Source organism: Syngnathus typhle, linkage group LG13 (genome assembly GCF_033458585.1).
Source record: "Syngnathus typhle isolate RoL2023-S1 ecotype Sweden linkage group LG13, RoL_Styp_1.0, whole genome shotgun sequence".
Lineage (NCBI taxonomy): Eukaryota > Metazoa > Chordata > Actinopteri > Syngnathiformes > Syngnathidae > Syngnathus > Syngnathus typhle.
Genome location: NC_083750.1, coordinates 4,808,990 through 4,832,048, shown reverse-complemented (window position 1 = coordinate 4,832,048; position 23,059 = coordinate 4,808,990). Strand labels below are relative to the sequence as shown.

The window sequence follows — 23,059 nt, the reverse complement described above, 5'->3', positions numbered from 1 at the left end:
GTTAGGATAGTCACGGTGGGGAGGGGGGGCGCGAATAGTTTTCTTCTTGCTAGGGGGGGGCGTAACAGAAAATAATTGAGAAGCACTGGTTTAAGTGAAAAGTGCCACACCCGCCCTCACCCCCACTTTCTGATTGGCTGGTTAATCCGTGACGTCACTTAGACACTCCATTAGGTACACTGTCATTTTCAAGTGTACCAAATAACAGGCCACTTTATTAGGGAAATATCATGGTCAAAGGTCACACGTGTCACGCTCTAATCCTTGGGGCCGCATTCCAACGTTTTCCAAGATTCCCTCGTTAAGCGCACCTGCGTGAAAAGTTTTAGCTCCTGAAGCCTTGAAAATGAACAAAATCTTTTCACGCAGGTGTGCTTAACGAGGGTAACTTGGAAAACATATTGGAACGCGGCCCCTCGAGGACTGGAGGTCAACACTCCTGGTTTAAGTGAAAAGTGCCACACCTGCCCTCACCCCCACTTTCTGATTGGCTGGTTGATCTGTGACATCACTTGGACACTCTATTAGGTACACCACCATTTTCAGGTGTACCTAATAACAGGCCAGTTCATTAAGGAAAAGTCATGGCCAAAGCTCAACTGAAAGTGAAAAGTGCCACACCCGCCCTCACCCCCACTTTCTGATTGGCTGTTTGATCTGTGACGTCACACGGACACGCCTTTAGGTACGCCGCCATTTTCAGGTGTACCTAATAACAGGCCAGTTCATTAGGGAAAAGTCATGGCCAAAGCTTAACTGAAAGTGAAAAGTGCCACACCCGCCCTCACCCCCACTTTCTGATTGGCTGTTTGATCTGTGACGTCACACGGACACGCCTTTAGGTACGCCGCCATTTTCAGGTGTACCTAATAACAGGCCATTTCATTAGGGAAAAATCATGGCCAAAGCTGAACTTAAAGTGAAAAGTGCCACACCCGCCCTCACCACCTCCTGATTGGCTGGTCGATCTGTGACGTCACACGGACGCTCCATTCGGTACACCACCATTTTGTAACTAGTGTACCTAACAACTTTAGGCAATTTTTGTTCTTGTCAAGAATCGGTATTTGACTACTTGCTCTTTATTTTGGGGGACACCAACACATAAACATATTGTCATATAAAGCAGTTAACCAAATGTCAGATTTTTGTTTTCATGCCCAAAAATATAAAAACAAGGAATAAAACACCAGACAAGTTTTAACAGGTTTTAATGTTTATTAAAATAATAATAATAAAAGTAAATTTCAAACCAGCAATCTAATGTGAAATTTCAGTAGATATATTGGATAACAATATTTAGGCGTACATATGCATACACGTTATTTAAAAACGACTTAATGTCTTATAAAATAAAGATTACCCAAAGAGAAGGATAATCTCCCCGTTTTTGCATAACGGCGCATCCCTTCATGCAATAAAGTTAGCCGTTAGCTTGGAGAAATGGTGCATAAAAGTGGTGTTTCAGTGAGTGGTTCTTTCTTTCCTTGGCAAATCGTAAATCTACATTCTGGTTTACATAATTCACGCCAGGAGGGAGACGCCACACGTTCACTGACTGATCGTTGATGCATGGGAAGGAAGGCAGTTCACCCATTGACTCGAACGAGAAAGTCAGGATTTGTTCCCTCACTGATCCGTTCTCGCGATGAACTGGAAATGCAAATCACTCACTGACTCGTTCACTCACAGATCCGATCAGTTGGTGAACGGGAAGTTACGTCATATTCTTCATTTTGTTATACGGCGAGATGGCACCAGCTTCAATGCCCATTACCGACACCTACTGGTTGAAGTCATATGAACTGAAAAAAGAACGAATCACTTTAGGAAGTTATTCGTTCACTCTCGTTCACTGAAAAGATTAGTTCTTTTGAACGAATCGTTCATTCACGAGCCAACACTAACAGACAGACAGACAGACAAACAGGAAAAAAAGCCAAATGTGCTGACATCCATAGGTTCTTAAGTTCTGTATTTTACCATAAATCAAAAGAAATTGGTAGGACCTTAATGCTACCACTCTTCCACTTTAATGGCATTTCCAATGTTTTGAATCACTCAATGCAGTTCTGGTTGGCTTCTTTCGTCAACTGTAAAGAGTAAAAAAATGAACTTAAAACTCCAATGACAATACATGCACTTGCCCTTCCATTTAATTTGAAAGTGTGGAGCCACATATACCAGTCAATGTTTAGCTGTGATTCCGTTGTCTTCATATCCATTGTTTTTCAACACTGCTTAAGGTAATTAACACTAATCTGGACCCACGCAGTCATTTCTTCAACAACCATTGCAACAACCGAGTACTTCACGGGGATCGGTTCAATACAAATATAAAACCCGAAAAATTCATAGTCTGTGATACACTTTACTGACAAAGGTCTTTTAAAAAAAGTCATTCAAATCAAGTAATACCTGTGCATTATAATTGCAGAACACAAGCACATACTTACTGCAAAATAAACTGGTTGATAAATTCATTCTGCTCAGATTCCATTTTAGACAAGGCATCACATTCAACACGATATCTGAAACAAGGATACATACAAGATTGACCATCTCGTACATATAAAAACATGTTAAATATTAACAATTTGACATGTTGTTCTAGTTTTGATGCTAAATGCACAAACCACATCATCATCATGGCTACCTGCTGCAAGGTCCCTATTGTTTTATTTTGTTTTCTCCGTAAAGGATCACATTTTTTACACCCTAAACACGCAGGTAAACTAATCATATTTTGCACACTCATCAGCCCTGGTGTAAATGTTTATATTTTATTGTCATAAACAATCACAACAAGATGGCTCTCTAGTGCCACCTAGAGTGGAAAAAATAAAAAATAACAATCCCGATCAGTTTGATCGAGGCCTACAAAAAAGCACGTTGACAAATCCTATTGAAAATTTGTCAGACCACCTCAGGACGTTGATCATGCGCTACGTCGAATGTTGTGACTTTTCAGCAAAAGGCCACAAAATCTCTATTTTACCTTTCAAGCTGCGTCTTCTTCTCCACAATGAGACCTTGAAGCTGCTGTTGCAGCGCCTCTCTTTGCTTTGCCACTAATTTCAGCAAGTTTCTTGCTCCAATGGCCTACAATTAGAGAATCCATGATTTAATGTAATATAATGGAAAAATGGCAATACATTTTTTTTTTTTTTTAACTGAAATCATTCAGCTAGAGTGGTGGCATTTGTAGAGTTGCCTTACCTTGAATTTTTCCATCTCCGCCTCTTTTGCCAACTGATCTACGAGCTCTATTAGAGATCCAACTTTTCCCTGAAACTGTCCTATTTCTGTAAGGGATGGAATAGTAATCAGGTGTGTTGTCAGTGGATGAGATAAATTCATTAACCTTTATGCATCAAGAACAATAGACAAGTCTTACTTTCAACAAATTCTTTGCACTCTTCCTTAAGGTCTGATGTTTTTTGGCTGACATCTGGTTCGAGTGCTCGTAGTTTGTGGAATTCATCAAAAAATATGCCTTCCTCTTCTATTAAGTCTTGAGCCATTGCCGAAGGGCCTACAAACAACATAGGGAGGTAAACTGAGATGTGAAAGAAGCGGTGCAAGTTATTAAAGTTTCAACAGTTAAAAACAATAGTGCGCAGTTAAAAAAAAAACTATGATATATCTTACAGGGAATAAGGTCACAAAGCCAAGGAAAACTGATGGCTGGTCGCAGCCCCATGTAAAATGCAGTGGGTTGTATTACACCTACAGGCAATTGTGTTTACACGTTCTGAGTTCCTAAATAAATACTTTAAAAAGTAATAAGCCCGTCGCCATGGAAATAAAGGTCTGTCGCATTCGTGTCACGTGACATGCCGTCGAGTCGCTCCGGAAATTACGTCATGTGGCCGGAAACTGGCCGAAAAAACAACAGCCTTCCGAAGTTCCGAGGACGCAGCCTGTGAATGTGGTTGGCAATTACAGTAACTGCTCTCGCTCACTTGTACTGCCGACAGCGTGCACAATAAAATGAAAATAAAATCGGCGGATACTTCGTTGCATTTTACCTTGATTAAAACAATGCAAATGCTGTAATCTTGCAGATTGATCCATTTTAAATCGGTGTGTCGAAATTAAATATGTGGACCAAAAAACAACAGCTGGTGCTCATTTGAGAACCACATCGAAAGTGTTCTGTACATTAACGCAATATTCTTGTGGAAAATGCAGTTATCGGTTATAAACTGCAAAAGTCATCGATCGAGCTGTGGGTTCGTGCAAGCATACCATAGTTTGAAGCTTCCTATAACCTTAAGTGTAAATAATATAAGTGCGTTACCAAAGCAAATAAAACCTTACCGTGCATACGTGTGTGGTGTAATAAGTGTCTAATGCCTACCTATTAGGATATTGTGTAAGGCTTAACAGTAGACCGATAACCTTTCCGTTTAAACAAATGTTTTCCGTTGTCGTTCCGCTAATTCTGAAAAAGTCCACGACGCACAAACGTCCCTACTCGGTACCAGATTTACTCGAGTAGTCATGTCGGCTCGAGAGGGCTGCGACAGTTGATGACGTCAGGCTACGGCAATCTCGATTGGACAAACTACACTTAAAACACATTTACATTATTGTCAGGATGTATTCGTATTTTCTGTATACCTGCATAAAATATTGACTGAAAAAACGATAACTAATGCAATATCGTGCCACAATAAATAAGAAAAAGTGTTCGTTTTTTTTAATTATTGTTTGCTCATTCGGTTCAGTCCAAAGTTCTGCAAGGAAATGAAAACCTATTTGCCTCATATCTCGTACTAAAAAAAAGTACAAACAAATGGTGAAACTATTCCCATTATCCCGTAAATAACATGGTTAAACAAGATAAAATGTATTCAGAGATAATTCCATGTTGAAGGCTGCTACATGTTAATGGGATTGATTTTTGTGATGAATAAATGTTTATTAGTCTGTTTCCTGGAAAACTGTTTTTCTGGTACTTTGAAATGTGATTATATTTTGAAAAACTTCAGCTCTGGAGATATAAAAGTGATTAGATCCAAGTATTTGAAATTTCCAGTCCCACCAAAAACAAAGGAACTTCAATTTAAAATTATCAATAATATTTACCCAACCAAGAAACTTTTGAAGACAAAATTTAAAATGGATGGTAGGAAGGAACTATGTTTTTTGTGCAGGTTTTGAAGATTTAGATTATCTTTTCTTTTGATGTGAGTTTGTACAAAAGGTTTTGGCTTGACTTTCAACAATGGGCTTGTTCAAAAGGGTTACTCTTTGTTTCTCTTACTATCGCTGATGTTAAATATATTTGCTCTGGCTGTATATTGTTTGTATACAAGATGGAGTTGCCCTGAAATGTGTTTTTATTTTTTCTATTTTTCTCATTTTAGTTTTTTTGTGTGTGCTTTGGTTGGTTAGTTTTGTGTTTTTTGGTATTGGGGATGTCTTATTTTGTTTTTGTCTGCAAAAAAAAAAAAAAAAATCGGGCATTTAAAATTGCAATGAAACATGAAACTGTAATTGCTGCCTTTAGGGGGCACTGGTATTAATTTTTTCCAGACAACTATCCCAGAAGTTCAGCAGTCTGTTGTTCTTATTGGCACAGAAGTCTGTAAAGTCTTTGAGCAGGCGGTCAGCCAGCCTTTCGTCACCTAGAGCACCAGTCCTCCAGGCTTTAGTCAACATAGTGTTGTAGGCCCAATAGAAGCCAATGCGATCTTCACCACTGAATGACCCCTGGCTGTTGGATGTGGTGGAGTTCCTGCGCCGACGCTGTTGTCCACTGGTATACTTTCTTTTGGCGTATGGCAGTTGTAGTAGAACAGTGCCTGAAAGGAAAGGGGCAGAATGAATTTTACAAAAATATATCCGTACCTTAAAGTTGTGGGACCAACCTGTTACATGGATGTATTGGGGCCTGTTCTCTGACGGGAAATTAAAAGCTGAAGCAGAAAACTTGTCAACTACGAACCCAAATCTGCAGAAAATATTTATGTTGTAATTAGTGCTGTCAGGCAATTAAAAAATAAGTAGAGCAGTCATGGTGCCACGGTGGAATTGATGATTTAGCTTCATAGGTTGTGGGTTCCAAAGTTAAAAATATTTATGCAAGTCAAGCCCAACTTTTACTTGTTAATATCTATTGCTGCTTTAATGAATAAAATATGAACAACATTTGAGAGGATAGTATAGCACAGATATCAATCGATCGATAACTGACCTGTACAATATGGCCTCTTGAAAGAGCTGCATCCTGTCCCAGTAAGATTCTGGTTCAAAACCTGTTTGATGAACAAATATGATAAATGTAGAAAATACATGGGGGAAAAAAAAAACTCATACGTTTGGATTGTGTACCTTCAAACAGGTTTTCACTACCACTTTTCATAAGGCAATGAATATTCAGACTAATGAAGAGTTGAGCTCTCAGAGGATCGCCATACAGGTGTGATGTCAGGGCGAACGGACCCTCCAACACAGGAACCAATAAGAAACCACAGGATGCCGCTTTCCTGTGCCAACCTTGAATCTAACAAAAAGATTGAAACACACTTAAAAGTGGACCATACTGTCTCACAGATGGATGGGTACAGTAGATAGGCAGAGACACTGCGAGACAGGCCGAAAATTGCCGACTGACCAAGACAGAGTTTGAGACCCCTGAGCTAAGGATATTCCAGCCACAGCTCCACAAATCTTTCCTGCATATTGTGCCCCACCGGACATGCCAGACTGTCATGAAGAAGAAAAAAAAAATCAAAAACTTAGTTACCATCTCAAAGAGGACTGCTGCAGTGACAGCCATCCAATGAAGTTTGATCTCAAAGGCAGAATTCAGGGAAAAGGTGCCGTGGTAATAACAGGTGCACCATTCAGTTCGACCCCAGCGATTATGAGCATCCACATCCAGAGTAACTGTCTTCTGCTCTGGAACCGTAGCAGCTGGAGAATAGACAAATAGGAGACAAATGACATGATGGACAGAAAGGACAATGAGCATGGACTAAGATGATGTAAAGATTGCCTTTATTCTCTACTTACGTGAGCTAATGTTGTTTACCAGATAGACTTACCGTATTTTCCGCACTATAAGGCGCACCGGATTACAAGGCGCACCTTCGATGAATGGCCCATTTTAAAACTTTGGCCATATACACGGCTCACCGGATTAAAAGGTGCATAGAATAAATAACTCAACGTGGCTCAAACGTTAATGCACTCACAATATAGTAACACTCGAAATAATGAAAACAATAACAATATATCAAAATAAATATGTAAAGCTTACTTTAATAAATTAGTCCTCATCCACGAATCCATATTGGTCCATATATAAGGCACACCGGATTATAAGGCGCACTATCGGCTTTTGAGAAAATTGGAGGTTTTTAGGTGCGCCTTATAGTGCGGAAAATACGGTAAGTAAATCAAGTGCTAAGTATTAGTATGCAAGCATAAGTATTATATGGGCACAGTCCGTATCAACTAAACAAGAGAAAGACTCTCTTAAGTGCAACATGGATTGTCTGGTTGTACCTAGCAGTGCAGCTGACTGGCTGCGTCCTCCAAAGCTGCGACTGAAAGAGCTATGCCTGCTTGCATAAGAGGCTGGTCGACTAGGCAGCCATGGCAGGAGGAACGCTGGGAGATCAGTTGGTTGTTGTTCCTCAAACACAAAGGCGACCTCAAACCATTTTCTCTGAAACAAGGCAAAGTCTTCCAAGCCTGCAGTAGACCAGCCGCACGCCACTGTTGGGGGGAGCTGTGAAGCTTGACCTGAAAGATGGGAAAGAGGAAGATGTCACATATGTAATTGCGGAAATTGTGAACAATTTGGAAAGTAATTTGAATCCATTCACCGTCCTTTTCTGCCACAATCCTATAGATGTAGAACCCATAAACAAAGGTCCGCATAGCATCTCCGGATGCATGGGCAACCAAACCTTCATCGAGCATTTTCTAAGATAAAACAGAGAAGAAAAACAACGATTCAGAGAAATGCATACTGGGGGAGAGAACAAAAATCTTGAAAAAAATTGAGAGCTCATACTTTCTTACTTTCTCAATTACAGATGTAAATTTGTGTGCAGCAGCAACAAAGAGTTGCATACTGAACATTCTCTCCGCAACGGCGACAAATAAACTAACCCACTAACAAGTTGCCCTCTAACCGAAGGGGTAAACAAGGATGCTAATCGCTTAAGTGAAAAGCAGTCGGGAAAGACCCCCCAAAGAGTGCTTTGGTTTAAATATTGTATATTGATGTTAAAAATAAATGTTTATTTTTTGTTTGGTACCGTATTCCATTGTAAAATCCCTTGAAAAAGTGATAGTCGCACAAAAATATTCTAAAAAGTTTGATGAAAAAAAAAAAAGCTGGCTAAAAAAAAAAAAAAAAATGTATAGTGCTATAATGATGTTCGGAAATTTGTGATGCTTTGATTGTCACTTTTCCGGCCCAACTTGCCAACATGACAGTCAATGTTGTTATTTTCAATATTTTATAATTATATATTTTCTTTACTTTATATTATTTATAATATTTGTAATTTACCTGCATAACATCGACAGCCATGCTCTGTGTGGTTACACCCTCAACATTGGTGACTAACCAGTGGACGACCTCAGCACTTATGAAGCAGTTGAATGGAAGGCCCCTCTGTTCTGGGAGCAGTAGTATCCCTGTCCTATGTTATTAGAGACCATAATATGATTATTGTGTATTTCTCCCACATGAACACTTTTACCCAAATACTTACGTAGGATTTTTAATGGCATCCAAGATTTCCACGAGTGTTGACGAAGAGGATAGAGAGAAGTCCTCCAGTGCAAACTGACTATTACTTCCCGCTAATCTGTTAAAGATAGCAAATCAATAAGAGAGTTTGACATGCTATCGAGTCAAGCAGTTATAAAATCTGAGAAACACAGACAGTTTTAAAAGTAATCATTCCACCCTTTGTTTTATGGCATATTAAAAGAACATGCTAACTGTTTCACAGATCAGGTAGGAAAAAAACGCCACTCTTTCTCAATAATTGCTCTTAGATATTGCTGTTAATAAAAAAAAAAAATATGGTATGTCATTTTTATAATTTTTTACGGTACAATACTGGAACCGGTACTTAGTGCAACACTACTGCAGATAATAATTTGATTTGGACCTTCTGAATATTTCCAAAGTGCAGTTATTAAAAAGGTGGAAACTACAATTTTTATATTTCAAATGAACACTCCAAGTTACAGACCAGATAATAAAAGAAGAAAAGAGGCCACGAAAACTACATCAAATCTTACCTGGTGTCATTGTTGACGCCAGTTGCATTCTCTCCTGCAAACTGCATTGATGTTCCAGCTGTCAGTCCCACTTGGAATGCCCCTTCAATGTATTCAGCAGTGATCTATATGAACAACACAAAAGCAACAATATTATTATCAATCATAACTTCTTTGTGAGGTGTCAACTTTAAGACAGTAAGGAAAGAAAGTTTACCTTGCGTGGACTTTCGGCACTCGATAGTTCAGGTGTTATGGGCTTGGGCTTCTGCTGTTGTTCCTCTAATGTCCTGACATAAATGAATACAAATAAAACAAAAAGAGACATTAAGAGTCATTAAGACGGAAATCCCTTGCTATAGTGTGAATATATTTGATTACAACTAGAGCTTTTATTTTCACTGGCCTTCATTTGTGGGGGGGGGGGAAGTTGCACAATATTGCATGTCTGATCATATCATGATCATCATGTCCAATTCTGCATTTTGTGGATGGAAGCTGAATAATAAAATTTACCATCTTCCTAATGCTTCTGCATCTAAATGTAACCTATGATCGTGTGCCGATAGGACACTTACCTATGGTTCTGATCCATCTCCAGTAAAGCAGATAAAGCTGAAGTTCCTTTTTTGCCTTGCAGTGGCACCATTGGTTCGGAAGGATATGAAAGGAGAGAATTCATGGCCTTCATGGGAGTGCCTTTCTGTATTGTCAAAAAATGATGAATGTAGTTAAGTTCAGCTCTGCTGTTGGTACCAATCTCAAAGAAGGTGTTTTTTTTTTTCTCCCAAAAATATTTGCAAATTCTGTGTATCTCCACAGAGCTTCTAGTTACCGAGAGATGAGTAACGGTTGTCTTCATACGATCCCATTCCCAGAGATACTCACTCTGATAATCCTGTCGGAACGGTGGCGTCGGCGAATGCGGTTGACTCCCTCAAGGAAGCGGATGAAACCATCTAGCAGGACCCAGTCACTACTACTACCTATTCCTGTACTTGATCCAGCTCCATAAACATCCCAGTGGCCATCTTCATCAGCCACACGCCGAGCTCCTCCAGCTGGAAGCAAGAGGAACCTTGTCCTCCAGAACTTGAGTGAATCGATCAAACTGGGAGAGGAAAGTTAAGATTCAGGTTGAGATGATGCTTACATTGAGAGTTGACAGTAACCCAATGAAGAAAAAAAGAAATTGGCATCATACACCTTTTTTCTTTCACAACGCAATGTGGCGGTCTCCAAAACAAAATAAAATATATACCTGAAGTCCTCCGAGCCTGCAGAGCAGATATATTGGTCCAAGTAATTCCATTTATATTCCTCGGGTCTTTCATGGCCAAACTCAACCCAACAGGACACAAAATGAGCATCCACATGAGGAGGACACAGACTGTAGCTGTACTGGATATGACGTGACTCATATGGGTATCTAAAACACAAAGTCAGTGCTATTGTACCATTTATTTTCATAGACGTAGAGATATGATGTACTGTACAACAGAGGTCCCCAAGCCGCACAGAAAAAAAAAAAAAAAATTACAAAATGTTACGTTTGGCATAAAAACACACACACACACACACACACACACACACACACACACATCTACACATATGTGTATATATATATATATATATATATATTATGCCAGGCGTAACATTTTATTTAATCGTATTTATATATTTATTATAAATGTCTTAGTTTTTATAAAAATGTATTATTTATTTATATAAAGGCCGGTCCGCAAAAATATTTCTGAAACGGTCCGTGGCGCAAAAAAGGTTGGGGACCACTGCTGTACAATATTTGCCAGTAAACTCACTTTGGCAAGTATCGCGTAACGGTGAGTATCTTGTCTTTGAGGCAAACTTTATGGAAGGTCCTACCCATACTGAGCCAACAAACAGTCTCTTCTTCCTCTCCTCGACGCATTGATATCAAACCTATTACATATATATATATAAAAAAAAGACATGTCAAACATTGATTGTGAGTTTTGTGGCAGCCTCTGACATGTGTGTAAGCAGAACTTTATTTGAATGTACAAAACATTTATGAAGCTTGTAATTACCTCTGGTGTATAAAGGACTGCTGCCAAGGGGAGTAGCCACAGAGGGTTGTCGTCTCCTCTTGTTCGATGGGACGATGATCTGGTAACCCTGCATCAACCTCTGGCAGACAAATTCTTCAAATACTTGAGTAGCATTCATCCCCGGCAAGTCATCTTCTCGCCTATAAAAAAAAAAAAGGAGTCTCATGATAATAGCCATATTCTAACAAACTTGATTTACAGTACAGGTTAATGCCCGCTTTTATTTAAAGATAAGATTAGAGCAGATCAATTGACTCAAAGTAAATGTTGAAAGACACCTTTCCAGATCGCTATGTGGTAATAAGTCATAGCATCCTTCAGTGTAGTCACTTTGTAGCTTTTGCCGGTCGGGGAAGTAGTCCGTGGTGAGGGGCAAGCAGGCCGGTGTGGTCAGAGATTTCCAGTCAACCCCCACTGCACAGCAGATGCTGGGAACTGTCAGACATAATATCATTATGTACGGTATATAAAAATAATTGACAAAAGACCCCAAAAACATTTGAGGGAATATGTGAAACATTAGAGTTACTTAATCAAAGATGAGTATGACAATACAGAAAGAAGAAAATATGAATTACACAGAGTGCACGGTTTATATACCATTATTATAAATATTTTAAGATGACCTAATTAACAGTGGTATGTGGGGAGTATTTTGAGAAATATTACTAAATAAATTCTAAATAAGATCCCCTGTAATACCTTTAAAGATAGATAAAGATCAAATAAATTAAGAACATTTTTCAGGGGAATCGATCTGGGTGTATATAACACGTCAAGATCACTGTATTCTTAATTTACTTACTTTGATTGTCAGCACATTGGGATGAGTCGACAAATTCAGAAGAATTGTTGGTCCCTATAACGATATCACATTTAAGGCCAGCTGACGGAGCAGAAGAGATGCATTTACATAAATAATTATAAACGTACATTCGATGATTAGTAATGGAATACTATTTAAATACTTTTTATTTGTTCAATCGTCAAATGTTTTTGAGTATTCTTACCACCACTGTTGCCAGGGCTTTGAGTGTGTTCTTCTATCCCTCCCCTCACGTAAAAAATATTCTCATCTGCTTGTGGGTAGCTTGCTTGCCTAAAACAAAAGGGGTTTAAAAGTTATACTCTGCTATTCCCTCAGCTGTTCTCTAGTATACGGTAAGTTTCTCCAACCTTCCCGTGGTGTCCTGATATGAGAGTTCCAGCAGCTCAGCTGAGGCCTGAGCATGATCTCTTTGGTAACTGTCTTGCAACTCTGCAATGTTTTGCCAGGTCTGGTGATGGATTTGAAAAGCTTCTCCAAAAGGATCTGGAGAACAAAATATCACTTCTTAGACATACAGTGGATAGAAAAAAGTCTGCACACCCGTGTCTAAATGTCAGATTAAAAAAATAAAATAAAAAATAATTTCAAAACACCTTCTACTGTTCAATTTATTAGAGGAAATAAAATAATAAAAATAAAATATTAAAGAATGAAAAAGTGATGAAGAATTTGAAAATAAATTAATAACTGTATAACTCACCAACAGGGAATGTATGCATCCAGCGCCTGCGGTTAGATGTGAGCTTCATGGGCATCCTGGTTGGTGTAAAGGGATTCATAAGCGCTCTCTGTGGTGTGTAACCTCCCGATTGTATGTACAAGGTGGACTCGGCACTTCCCACTGTAAACCTAGCAGGGGCACTTGAGTCTCGATGAGACTCGACAGTCTTCTCAAAAAACTCTGAATAAAGATTCACAATAAATGGAAGGAAAATTGAGAATAAGTGTGTAATTGTCTCTATATTAAGCAACCTACCTTTGGCACATGTGTATCCCAGTGAGCTACTGACTTCATTAACCATTCGGGGTATCAGAAGCATGTTGGATACAGGTCCGAGACTATCATCAGATGCCAGACTATGTTGTTCATCAGTCCCAGCAAAACACAAAGTAGGAGATACACCCATGCCAATTGCAACCTCCACAGATGCGCAGATTTTCTTTCCACTCTTCTCTTTCCCCCGACCCATCCTGCAGGATAAAGTTGAAGTATTTCTGGCAAACATGGATGCAAGTGTTAAATCTAAATTGGTAAATATTACTTGAAGTGCAACACTAACACACCTGCAAGTGGGACTTCTCTGAATCAATGAAGGACCAGGGAGTCTGAAAACCTGAGAGTCATACGCTTCATAGTCCACCTGTATTGGCAAACCGTTCTCACACTCCTTTTGTATACATAACGCTAGAAGCAAGTATGAAAAGGAATCTTGAGTACGAGACAAAAAACGATGCGTTTTTACAACTTACTTTGTTCTGTGCCTTTCTTTAGTTTTTCATAAAGACGCTAAAAGAAAAATATGTAGATATGTTTATGTGAGATGTTTTAATTAATAACATTAAATTGCAGATCGATGTAAAAAATAAAGAATTTTACCTTGTGATCAGCAAGTTTAATTCGGGGAATAAAGTTATTACAAGAATCCTGACTTTTGGAAGTGTAGAAGCTAAAAGGCAAAAACCAGAAAGAAAATTATTATTTCAATATATTTTTATATCTGAAAAAGTTTCATGGAATATTTGAAATACAGTCTTGCCTGTGGTTGATCCAGTGAGGCAGATTATAGTCATTCCCTACAAAGGAGTCAGGTGTCGCTTTATTGTGCAACTGTGGATTAAACGTGGAAGTCATCATTAACAAATGTACTTGATTTTAAGCAGCTACAGTGACTTTGGGTTTTACCTTAAAGAGCGGCACTGCATGTAATGGCTGTTCTCCCATACACACCAAGTCAACACCGATGCCTAATAGGGACATTTGCGACATACTTCACTGCAAAATCATTGACCGTTTGTGTTGAGCCTTATGTCTGAAGATTTGCACTTACCGTTGTCAATCATTCGTTGCTTGGTCAGAATCATAAGCAGACGGTCAACTTCAAAGACCCCCACACCCGGCGTGATGACAACAGACATCTGACCAGCCCGGTCAAAGTTACGATTGATATAATGTTTGTCGAACACTAAAAGAAAATGGGAGAACATCAGATTTTGGAGATGCCTTTGAAAGATATTTCAGTGGAACTGGCAAACAAACATATATGATATTGACTGTCTTCCAACTTGTTCCAATTTCAAAAACATTTTTAGTCAGTAAATAGTCACCCTCATAATCCCTTGTTAATTGAATAGTCAATTAACAAAATGCAAAGATGATTTTTTTTCATGAAAATTCAGTTGAAAAATTATTACAATTCAACAGCTTTTTTTCAAAATTAAATTAGGGTGCTAACCATTAAAAGAAAGGTTGATGGCTTCCAAGTAGTTTCCCTGAGCAGATGTTGAATTATATCCAACTGGAAAATCATCTGCCATCAAGAAAAAAAAAAAAAATCTTGCGTTAATACACATCATTTCAAACAAAGTGGCAAAGTCATCTAAAAGGTTTACCTGCTTCTTTAAGTCGCACCAGGACAGGATACTGAATGAAGAGATTCTTGACAGTGACCAATAAAGATGTCCACTCATCACGCCTTTCATTTTGAGCTACAACTCTAATAATAAAAAAAAAGAACATTTCTTTCTTATTAAGCTGCGATTAAATTTGATTGAGCTACCTAAAAAAGAAGTGATACCTGTAGAAGTCTTCATAAAATCGACCTTCGTGATCTTGTTGGATTGATGCTCTAAAACTCTCGGGAAATTCATCTATAAAAGATGATTACTCATATTTTATTGTTACAATATTGATTTACAAATATTAAGATGAGTGGCTCACCTTTTGATTTAGCATTGTAGAATGTACGTGAAAAGAGCACAACTGTCACTTCATGACTGCAGTTTTTCTCCTATTTAAAAAAAAAAAAAGACCAATTATTTTGGGATTCGACATTTTACAGAACATGTAATGAATAGAGAACAAGTCAAACCAAAGGTGACTCACAAACCTTCCATTTGCCAAAAAGGTCTGAAAGGAAACCGGTCACAGCCTTTTCAAAGTATAAATCACCTATGAATGAAACGCTGACATGAGACAAAACAACAAAACTGAAAACATGTCACATAAGTGTATGGTGTAGTGCTAGACCAATGAATTTTTTTTCAGGGCCGATACAGATTATTAGTGGTTAAGGAGGTTGATAACCAATATTTTAAGATGATATTCATTTGCAGTAAAAAGGAAAATTTTGGCATCCAAAAGGGCTTGTTTTATTAAACAGCGGCTTTTCAGATTTGTATATTATTCATTTATTTCCTCTTCTTATTTTTCAACAAATGACATCTTTAGTTTAAAACTGGACCAAAAAGTTCAAAAACAAAAAAATGCAGGGAGTTCCAACAGTCAGCAGCACTTCTTATAAAGTTGAATGAAAATTATGACAAATAAATAGCTTGCTGAACCTCCATAACAGAGAGCTGCATCAGGTAATCACCAAAATACCAAATATCTGACCCAATAATCAAGAGGATAATCGGTCGATCACTAGTATGCTGCAAACCAAGGCAACTGACTAACCGTAAATGTCAAAGTCCCACATCTCACAGCTCATTTGGATGAAAACGTAAACCATTGCAGATATGGATCTGAACACAACCTGTATCACAAGGTAACAATGACAAAGATTCACCAACCAATCATCATATAAATCTAAATGAACAGAGCCCCTGTCTTACCCTGGTGTCGTCACTGATGTATCCACAGGTCACTTTTTCTCCCTTCCCCCACAGTTCACTTGCCTGGGATCTAGCACACCAAAAACACATGGGGGGAAAAAGAAAAACGGTAGTACACGTTCCTGAATGACACAAAACACATGGTGAAATAATATAGACATTATAAATAAATCAGAATCAGTGCAGTCCCATCTTGACCACATCATCCACCGACCTATTTGCCCGGTAGGCAAACTGCAGGGGGTCGAGCAGGGGGCCCGTGATGCCCTTCAAGTGGCTCAACACTAGCAGTTTTATTAATATATATATATACACTACCGTTCAAAAGTTTGGGGTCACAAAATTGTTTGGGTGACCCCAAACCTTTGAACGGTAGTGTATATATTTATTTAGATAATTATTTATAGAATATATATATATAATCTTCTGTGTAAAAAAATCTTATAATATATATGTATACTTATATTTATAGATTATATATAATCTTATACAAATATAATTTATAATATTTAATTCAGAATATTTTATTATAATAATATTTACACTACCGTTCAAAAGTTTGGGGTCACCCAAACAATTTTGTGACCCCAAACTTTTGAACGGTAGTGTATATATTATAAATAAATTATTTATTTATGCTTATACAGTTTTATATCTATGTATTTATTTATGTACAGCACTTTTGTTACCGTTGTTTTAAAAAGTTCAAAAAGTTGAGTTACCTGATTCCAGCATACTCCACTTTCTGTGACACATAGGCACATGTCCTCACCTATAATATACAAAACAAAATCAAATAAACCAATGACAGAAATGCATTAAATTCAGATGTATATTTTTACAAGCTAGCCTACCAAACTTTTTTTCAGTCTCCACATGTCACCCCTGCCGATGTACTGGTCCTTAAATGTCAGTTCCATCAAGTCCAGAGTGACGTCCTTTTACGGCAAAAATATGACATGGGTATTATGCACTGGTTTCCAAAGTACTGATACCTCTTGAACTTTTGCACATGTTACATATTACATTCACAAAATCAAAGTTAAATTCCTGATTTATCATCTTTCAAATTACTGTTAAACATGATACTGTGCCACCACCTTATGGTCAATAGTGGAATTACACCCCAAAATGGAGGGACCACAATCTGGGAACCTATGATGGAATAACGTACATACTGTATACTTTAGAACATCATTGTAGACAGAAAAAATAACTTAAGTTAGCAAACCTTTGGGTCAACAATGTTAACAATGACATCTTGGTATGCACGAAGTCTGAAGGCTTGTGCCACAGTCTGATCCACACTGATGGTTTCTAAAAAGGAATAGAAAATGAAGTAATACAAGTCACTTGCAAGTTAAGAATTTGGTATAGTACTGCCACGAACCACTAAATTTCAAATCAACGTACATTTTTAGGGGCACCATGTAATTCTCAATAGTTACTGCTGTGACAGTCTAATCTCCCAAATGGGATGAATAAAGCATCTCTAGTTCTCTAGGATCCATCCACAATCCGAATAAATTTTTTTTTTTTAAAGATGGAGTAATAAAGCAGGAGTTTTTAACCTTTTGATGAAGAATGTGTGGACATAAATATTTTTTCCTGTTTCACAAGCATTTTAAATAAATTGAGATGGTTGACGTACCTTTCGGGAGGTCTTCTTTTAAGCTCTTCACTTGGAGCAATAGGGGACTGTGCATTTTAAGGAAGAGAAAAAGGATTGTCTCATTAGGGCATAAGTGGATTTAAAAGCAGTTGTACATATAATCCCAAACACTGTATAATCTCCCAATATTAACTTCTCCTCATGGTACAAACTCACCTGTATTCGTCTGTGGGATGCGCAATTTCAATAATGTCACCAAGACAGATTTGAGGGAAAGCTTTTGGATTGACAACCACCTCATCATCTGAACAAAACAAATGTTTGATTGGAAACAAATCTCGGAGAAATCAATATAGTACTCATGTATAGGACGTTTTTAACTTACCATTTCCACCAAAACCTCTTTTGTGCAGAACAAGCTTGTAAGATTTATTGGTCTTCATAATGTAGCTGATAAAAAAAAGGACATCAGTTAATTGGTCATTTTAACACATTACACCACGTGCATACCAACATGAAACATATGTTGGTTCCTCAACTGCCACCAGTGATTATAATCTACATATTGCATACCCTTGGCGCAGATGATCGCTTCTTCATCCAACGCAGTCCGGGCGAGCAGAATGACGGCGCAGTTGATCACTTCCACATCCAACGCAGACGAGTTTGACTGCCTCGAGTTCGACAATCACTTCCTCCGGATAGACTACACCATAGTTTGTTACAGTAGACGTTTATTCTTCGTATGTCTCTGTCAAACTTGATGGCTGCACAACACCAAAAGTGAATGAGTCCATATCTTCACAGACAGCAATGGAACGCAAACCTGCTATCGTCTTTGATGATCAATAAGCACCTTCTGAACTACTTCAATTGGATGGTGCTGATAAGTCACTGCAGCAGCAAGGTCACACACCGGCTTTTAACAGCGCAGCAAGTTGGCAGAATAAATTCCGTTTCAATTTGTTTACTTATTTTTCTTCTTGTTTGGTTTAAAGGCGGTTGGCAACCAGTTTTTAGGGAGCATCACCGCCACCATCTGGACTGGAGTGTGGTTCAAGAGTTTCCCTCCCCTATATGAACTAAATGATTAAATACACAAAATAATACATAAAATGTAGATAATAGTTCTATAGTCTGTGATTCTGTGCAGTAATCCAAATATCTAAAAAAAAAAAGATAGAGATTTTTTCTTTCTTAAAAAAGGACATTTTAGAGCTGTAAATTTAACACTGATACTGGAATATGTCAGAATTTGATATAAGTATTTGTAGTTTCACAATTTTTTTTCACTTAATGTCAAGGACGTTTTGAGATAATTTCTCATAACCTCAAACTTTCACACATACATATTTATTCACAACTATGAATGGAGGTCTTTAGTGCTACACAGCACCATGAAGGTATAGGGCAAGGAATTTGGAGAACGTCTCTGGGTTGTATCCTGCAAGACCAGCTGGGATCTAGAGAGAAAGATACAAAAAAAAAAAAGGTACATATATGATATATAAGATATAAGTTTTCATTTCCACATTTTGATAGGTGAAGTGTACTTGATAAATCAAAGTTAAAAAAAAAAAGGTCAGTATATGGATTGGGTATACTCGATTGGATATATAGGACTATAATGACTTCTGCCCCATGTATCCATCCATAAGCATTTGTTTGCATGATAATTTCATTGTAAGGGTGGCACTGAGATGACTGGCCATTTATTTAAGCCATTTCCTTCCTGATTTTGTTTATATTGAAGATTTTATTGAGGCAATTTTATATTGATATTTAATTATCCCCTCGCCCCTGAGTTTATAATATAAAATGTACTTTAAGTCATAATCTTGTGTTTTGACAAAATAAAATTTGTTGAATTGTGAAAACGATGCAACAGTTCAACTTTAATTATAGAGCTCGCTAAGGAGCAATTACCTTCAGTTGCTTCTTCTTGAAGAGTGGTCTGACCTTTGCAAACTCATAGAGGTCAACATCCTCCTCCATCCACACCTAATACAAATGAACAAAAAAAAAAAAATCTAAGTTACAAAAGCATATCGTGTGCATTAATGAATTAATATTGTATTTGTGCATTGGTCTCTTGCATACACTTACCTGGTTTTTGATGCCATCGTCTTCTCTCAGATCTGTGGTGTTGAGTTGGAAAACAACGAACTGGAAAAGTCTGCCATTGGTCCCGACGCCCTGTAGTGTGATAGGATGATCCAAGACACTAGAAGTGTTGGCCTTGGTGTATGAAGCGTGCATAAACAATCCAGAAATGACAGCGTGGATGAAGGGGGAGAAAGGAAAATGGAAAGCAGTTAGTCAAATTCACAAAGATCCAACAGTAGCGCAGACTTAGTGAGGGACCCCAAACCAAAACGTCTGGAATACGTACTCAACAACACTAATTTCAATGAATTGCCTACCCCTAGGACTACGTACACCCAAGACATGGTAAAGAAGGGTGACAACAATGACAACCTCAACAAGCACAGTCTTACCCCATAAAGCATATGTGCACGTGCCAGAGCATTTCCAAAAAGAAACATGATGATCTTGGCTCTGAACTGCTCAGGGAGAAGCTTGTAAGCAACATCGCGCTCCAGGAAGTAAATTGTGTGGGCATGAGGGTAATAATGCTGTCCTCTGAAACCTGAATGGAGAAAAAAGAAAGAAAGAAACGTGTCTAAACAATAAAAAGATGTAAAATAATAAAAAACTGCTATATATTGTGTAATACTGTGATCATATATAGTGGATATAAAGTAACCAAAGTAAGACCGCAGTCGGGCGTCAAAAGGGTTTAAAACCTGCTTAATAACAACGCCAACTAAGGTCAGATTCCGAAACTTCGTTCAAGATCAGAGGCAAAGATTTCCCGACATTTTGCGCCGAAAACCGAATTTATTGAGTACCAAGGAGGTCATGGTCCAGGGTTCTACTGTATATATTTTTAGTATTGATTACTTGAAAGGTCTACCAATCTTGGTGTTTACATGTCGGAGAAACATTTTGAATTAAATGGGTTAAAATGCTGCACCTGCATTCTGACACAACCAGTAAATTTATTGGTCACAGAATTACTATGAAGTTTATGATAAGTAATTCCCAAGACACAAAAGACAGAGCTATTCCTCACCTGTACAGTTCATCTCCTTGTACACATGTACCTTCTGAAAATCCACCGTAGGCGACACAGGATAAAATGTTTCAAGAACATGATCTGCTGTGTCTGACACTTGCTTTTTATCAGCGACCCTTGGTAGAGGATCCATGCTGTTATATAGCAAACCATTTTGTCCCCGAACCTGAAACAAGTTTTCACCTGGTACACAAACATAAAACCACATTGTCAGTGCTTTGTCCTGAGCTGTTTACCACACTTAGATGTAAATACCATGAAATAAAAGCTGGAATTAGGAACATTTGTCTAATATTCATGTTTTGATCAGAAACATTAAGATTGTTCCAAAACACTAATGGAGGCTGAATAGTACCTATTGCCGAGATTGGCTCACTAAATAAGTATCATTTTAAATAGCACTGATTAGAATTGGTGTCAGAAACAGAAGGAATTTGGTAATCATTTTGATAGTTTACCTCTTTTCCATGAAGCTGCCAATGAATATTTCTCAGTTAACATTCTCCTTCCAATCAATGGGTGGCTGGACTGAAGCGTGGCACAAAGATGGAGCAGGTTCAAGAGGAGTGGGTTGCTAAGAATATATAGATATATATTAAATATAGTGATCCCTCATTTATTGCAGGAGATGCATTTCAGAAACACCCGCGAAAAACGAAAAGCCATTCAGCACCCATTTTGCATATCACATGTTTATCCAATATCATGCCACCCTCATTTCAACCACAAGTTAAACATAGATTTTGTTCTACAAATAGCAGGGTATACTATGACAAAATACCTGTAATGTTCTGGTCGCTCCTCAGTTGTGTCCCAGAAGCGGGCATGTTTGATGGCGTTCTGAACACGGTCATCCTGATTTGGTAATTGATTGGCAGGATTCTCTGCCAGTGATAGAAGCTGAGGTGGCAAACCAGAGACTGCCTTGGTTTTGGTTACCCAAAGGGCCTGGCGAACACCTGGAAAGAGATTACAAAGTCATTCCGTAATCTCCCTGCCCACTTACAAAAAGACATAAGAGCATGGAATGGTGCAAGAGAATTCAAGCCACTTCCCACTACAACATGGTCACAATAGCTGAGAATCGGACCCCCAACATCTGGGTTGGGAGACGATCACTCTGCCACTGATCCGTTGTTTTAAAAGATGTTTAAAAATCCAAATCCGGGCTGAGAAGTGTTTTAAAATACCTTCAAGTGCGCTGGTCCTCTGGTGGAAGACATGACACGGTGTCTCTTGATACAAAGGCATGTCATGAAGTGGAGGAGACCTGTAAAACCGGGGATCCTTACGGTGCCTTTCCCACTGTGGACAAAAAGGCTTAGCTAGCCACGGGACATGGTGCATCTTTTCTCCGTAAGTGACCATATCCAGTCCTGGGATGTGAACTTTTTCTACGGGCTTGTTTACACTCGGAGCCTTCTTACAATGAACCTGACTGCCATTGAAATGTCGGACCTGTAATCGGCTTCTCGGTCCGTGTGGAGAGAACCAGCTCAAGTCTCTGAAACATATCAATTTAGAAAAACGCCAAGGCGTTACTGCAACAGAAGTTTCCACAAACATTGATATTCCTGCTTGTCGGTAATCAAGCGGTAGACACTTGGACAGCGACGCGAGGTCAAGACTTGAGTCTGTCAAGACACAATCAGAGCCCTGGGTGATTTGAGACACGCACACATGCGCAGAAGGGGCTTCTTCTTCTTCTTCTTCTTCTTCTTCTTCTTCTTCTTCTTCTTCTTCTTCTTCTTCTTCTTCTTCTTCTTCTTCTTCTTCTTCTTCTTTTTCTTCTTCTGCAGTGTTTAAATGGCAGACTAGACACCTTTGTGTTGTATTACCGCCATCTACATGACAACTAAGTCTACTACTAGGTCACCCGTAATTTATTTGGTCGTAGCGACTTTTTTTTTTTTTTTATTGTGGGAAGAAAATTGTAATGGACTTTTCATTTTTGGAACCATAAACTTGGGTCATAAAATTTCAGTTATGAACCATGAATTCACAAGTTCATTTTGAAACTTGTGAACTAAACTAGTCTGTGTAGAAAATTAACGTTCCTATTTTTTATTTTATTTTAAAACACAATATTCCATTTCTTTCTATGTTAAACATCAATACGCATGCAGATAGAAATTTTATTTATTTCAATCTGGCTACTTGAACCAATAAAGACTAACGTAATTCTCATTCATACAATGAACTAGTCCTGTAGCACGTTTTGACCAGCAGGGGGGGTTGTGTGCACATAAAGTCTCGAAAAATTAACCTATTTGCTGGCTGGAAAGCCTCAGTCT

General features: G+C 38.3%; 3 protein-coding genes across 8 annotated transcripts; all 3 read right to left on the bottom strand.

Moving 5' to 3' along the window:
- Positions 1-1,958: 1,958 nt before the first annotated feature.
- LOC133165239 (intraflagellar transport protein 20 homolog) lies at positions 1,959-4,545 on the bottom strand. Of its 3 annotated transcripts, none has more exons than XM_061294732.1 (6): positions 4,324-4,545; positions 3,398-3,535; positions 3,220-3,305; positions 2,999-3,102; positions 2,457-2,531; positions 1,959-2,093 (listed from the first exon to the last, which is right to left on the bottom strand). In XM_061294732.1, the coding sequence occupies exons 1-6, from the start codon at positions 4,328-4,330 to the stop codon at positions 2,090-2,092; spliced, it is 414 nt and encodes a 137-aa protein (XP_061150716.1). In that variant the 5' UTR covers positions 4,331-4,545; the 3' UTR covers positions 1,959-2,089. The 3 variants fall into 3 exon arrangements, with proteins under 3 accessions (XP_061150716.1, XP_061150717.1, XP_061150715.1); XM_061294733.1 differs by having other exon boundaries at positions 4,364-4,543; XM_061294731.1 differs by lacking the exon at positions 4,324-4,545 and adding an exon at positions 3,652-3,878.
- A 138-nt stretch (positions 4,546-4,683) lies between these two features.
- Positions 4,684-18,961, bottom strand: depdc5 (DEP domain containing 5, GATOR1 subcomplex subunit). Of its 4 annotated transcripts, XM_061294726.1 has the most exons (43): positions 18,483-18,961; positions 18,200-18,393; positions 18,012-18,076; positions 17,843-17,930; positions 17,666-17,712; positions 17,246-17,331; positions 16,869-16,952; positions 16,737-16,786; positions 16,015-16,084; positions 15,857-15,935; positions 15,288-15,349; positions 15,119-15,188; positions 14,976-15,048; positions 14,791-14,894; positions 14,634-14,708; positions 14,229-14,363; positions 14,084-14,145; positions 13,938-14,008; positions 13,778-13,847; positions 13,651-13,687; positions 13,465-13,585; positions 13,157-13,395; positions 12,881-13,081; positions 12,528-12,663; positions 12,362-12,450; positions 12,157-12,237; positions 11,630-11,786; positions 11,331-11,491; positions 11,082-11,202; positions 10,523-10,690; positions 10,150-10,372; positions 9,840-9,964; positions 9,479-9,551; positions 9,283-9,386; positions 8,745-8,840; positions 8,540-8,672; positions 7,845-7,944; positions 7,522-7,761; positions 6,758-6,927; positions 6,343-6,514; positions 6,206-6,266; positions 5,880-5,962; positions 4,684-5,813 (listed from the first exon to the last, which is right to left on the bottom strand). In XM_061294726.1, the coding sequence occupies exons 3-43, from the start codon at positions 18,067-18,069 to the stop codon at positions 5,515-5,517; spliced, it is 4,674 nt and encodes a 1,557-aa protein (XP_061150710.1). In that variant the 5' UTR covers positions 18,070-18,076; positions 18,200-18,393; positions 18,483-18,961; the 3' UTR covers positions 4,684-5,514. The 4 variants fall into 4 exon arrangements, with proteins under 4 accessions (XP_061150710.1, XP_061150709.1, XP_061150712.1 ...); XM_061294725.1 differs by having other exon boundaries at positions 18,200-18,961; XM_061294728.1 differs by having other exon boundaries at positions 12,157-12,210; positions 18,200-18,961.
- Positions 18,962-18,963: 2 nt separating this feature from the next.
- Positions 18,964-22,480, bottom strand: mrpl37 (mitochondrial ribosomal protein L37). The gene is made up of 8 exons (XM_061294730.1): positions 21,956-22,480; positions 21,547-21,724; positions 21,224-21,339; positions 20,763-20,948; positions 20,125-20,276; positions 19,733-19,864; positions 19,553-19,627; positions 18,964-19,089 (listed from the first exon to the last, which is right to left on the bottom strand). The coding sequence occupies exons 1-8, from the start codon at positions 22,329-22,331 to the stop codon at positions 19,012-19,014; spliced, it is 1,293 nt and encodes a 430-aa protein (XP_061150714.1). The 5' UTR covers positions 22,332-22,480; the 3' UTR covers positions 18,964-19,011.
- Positions 22,481-23,059: the final 579 nt, after the last annotated feature.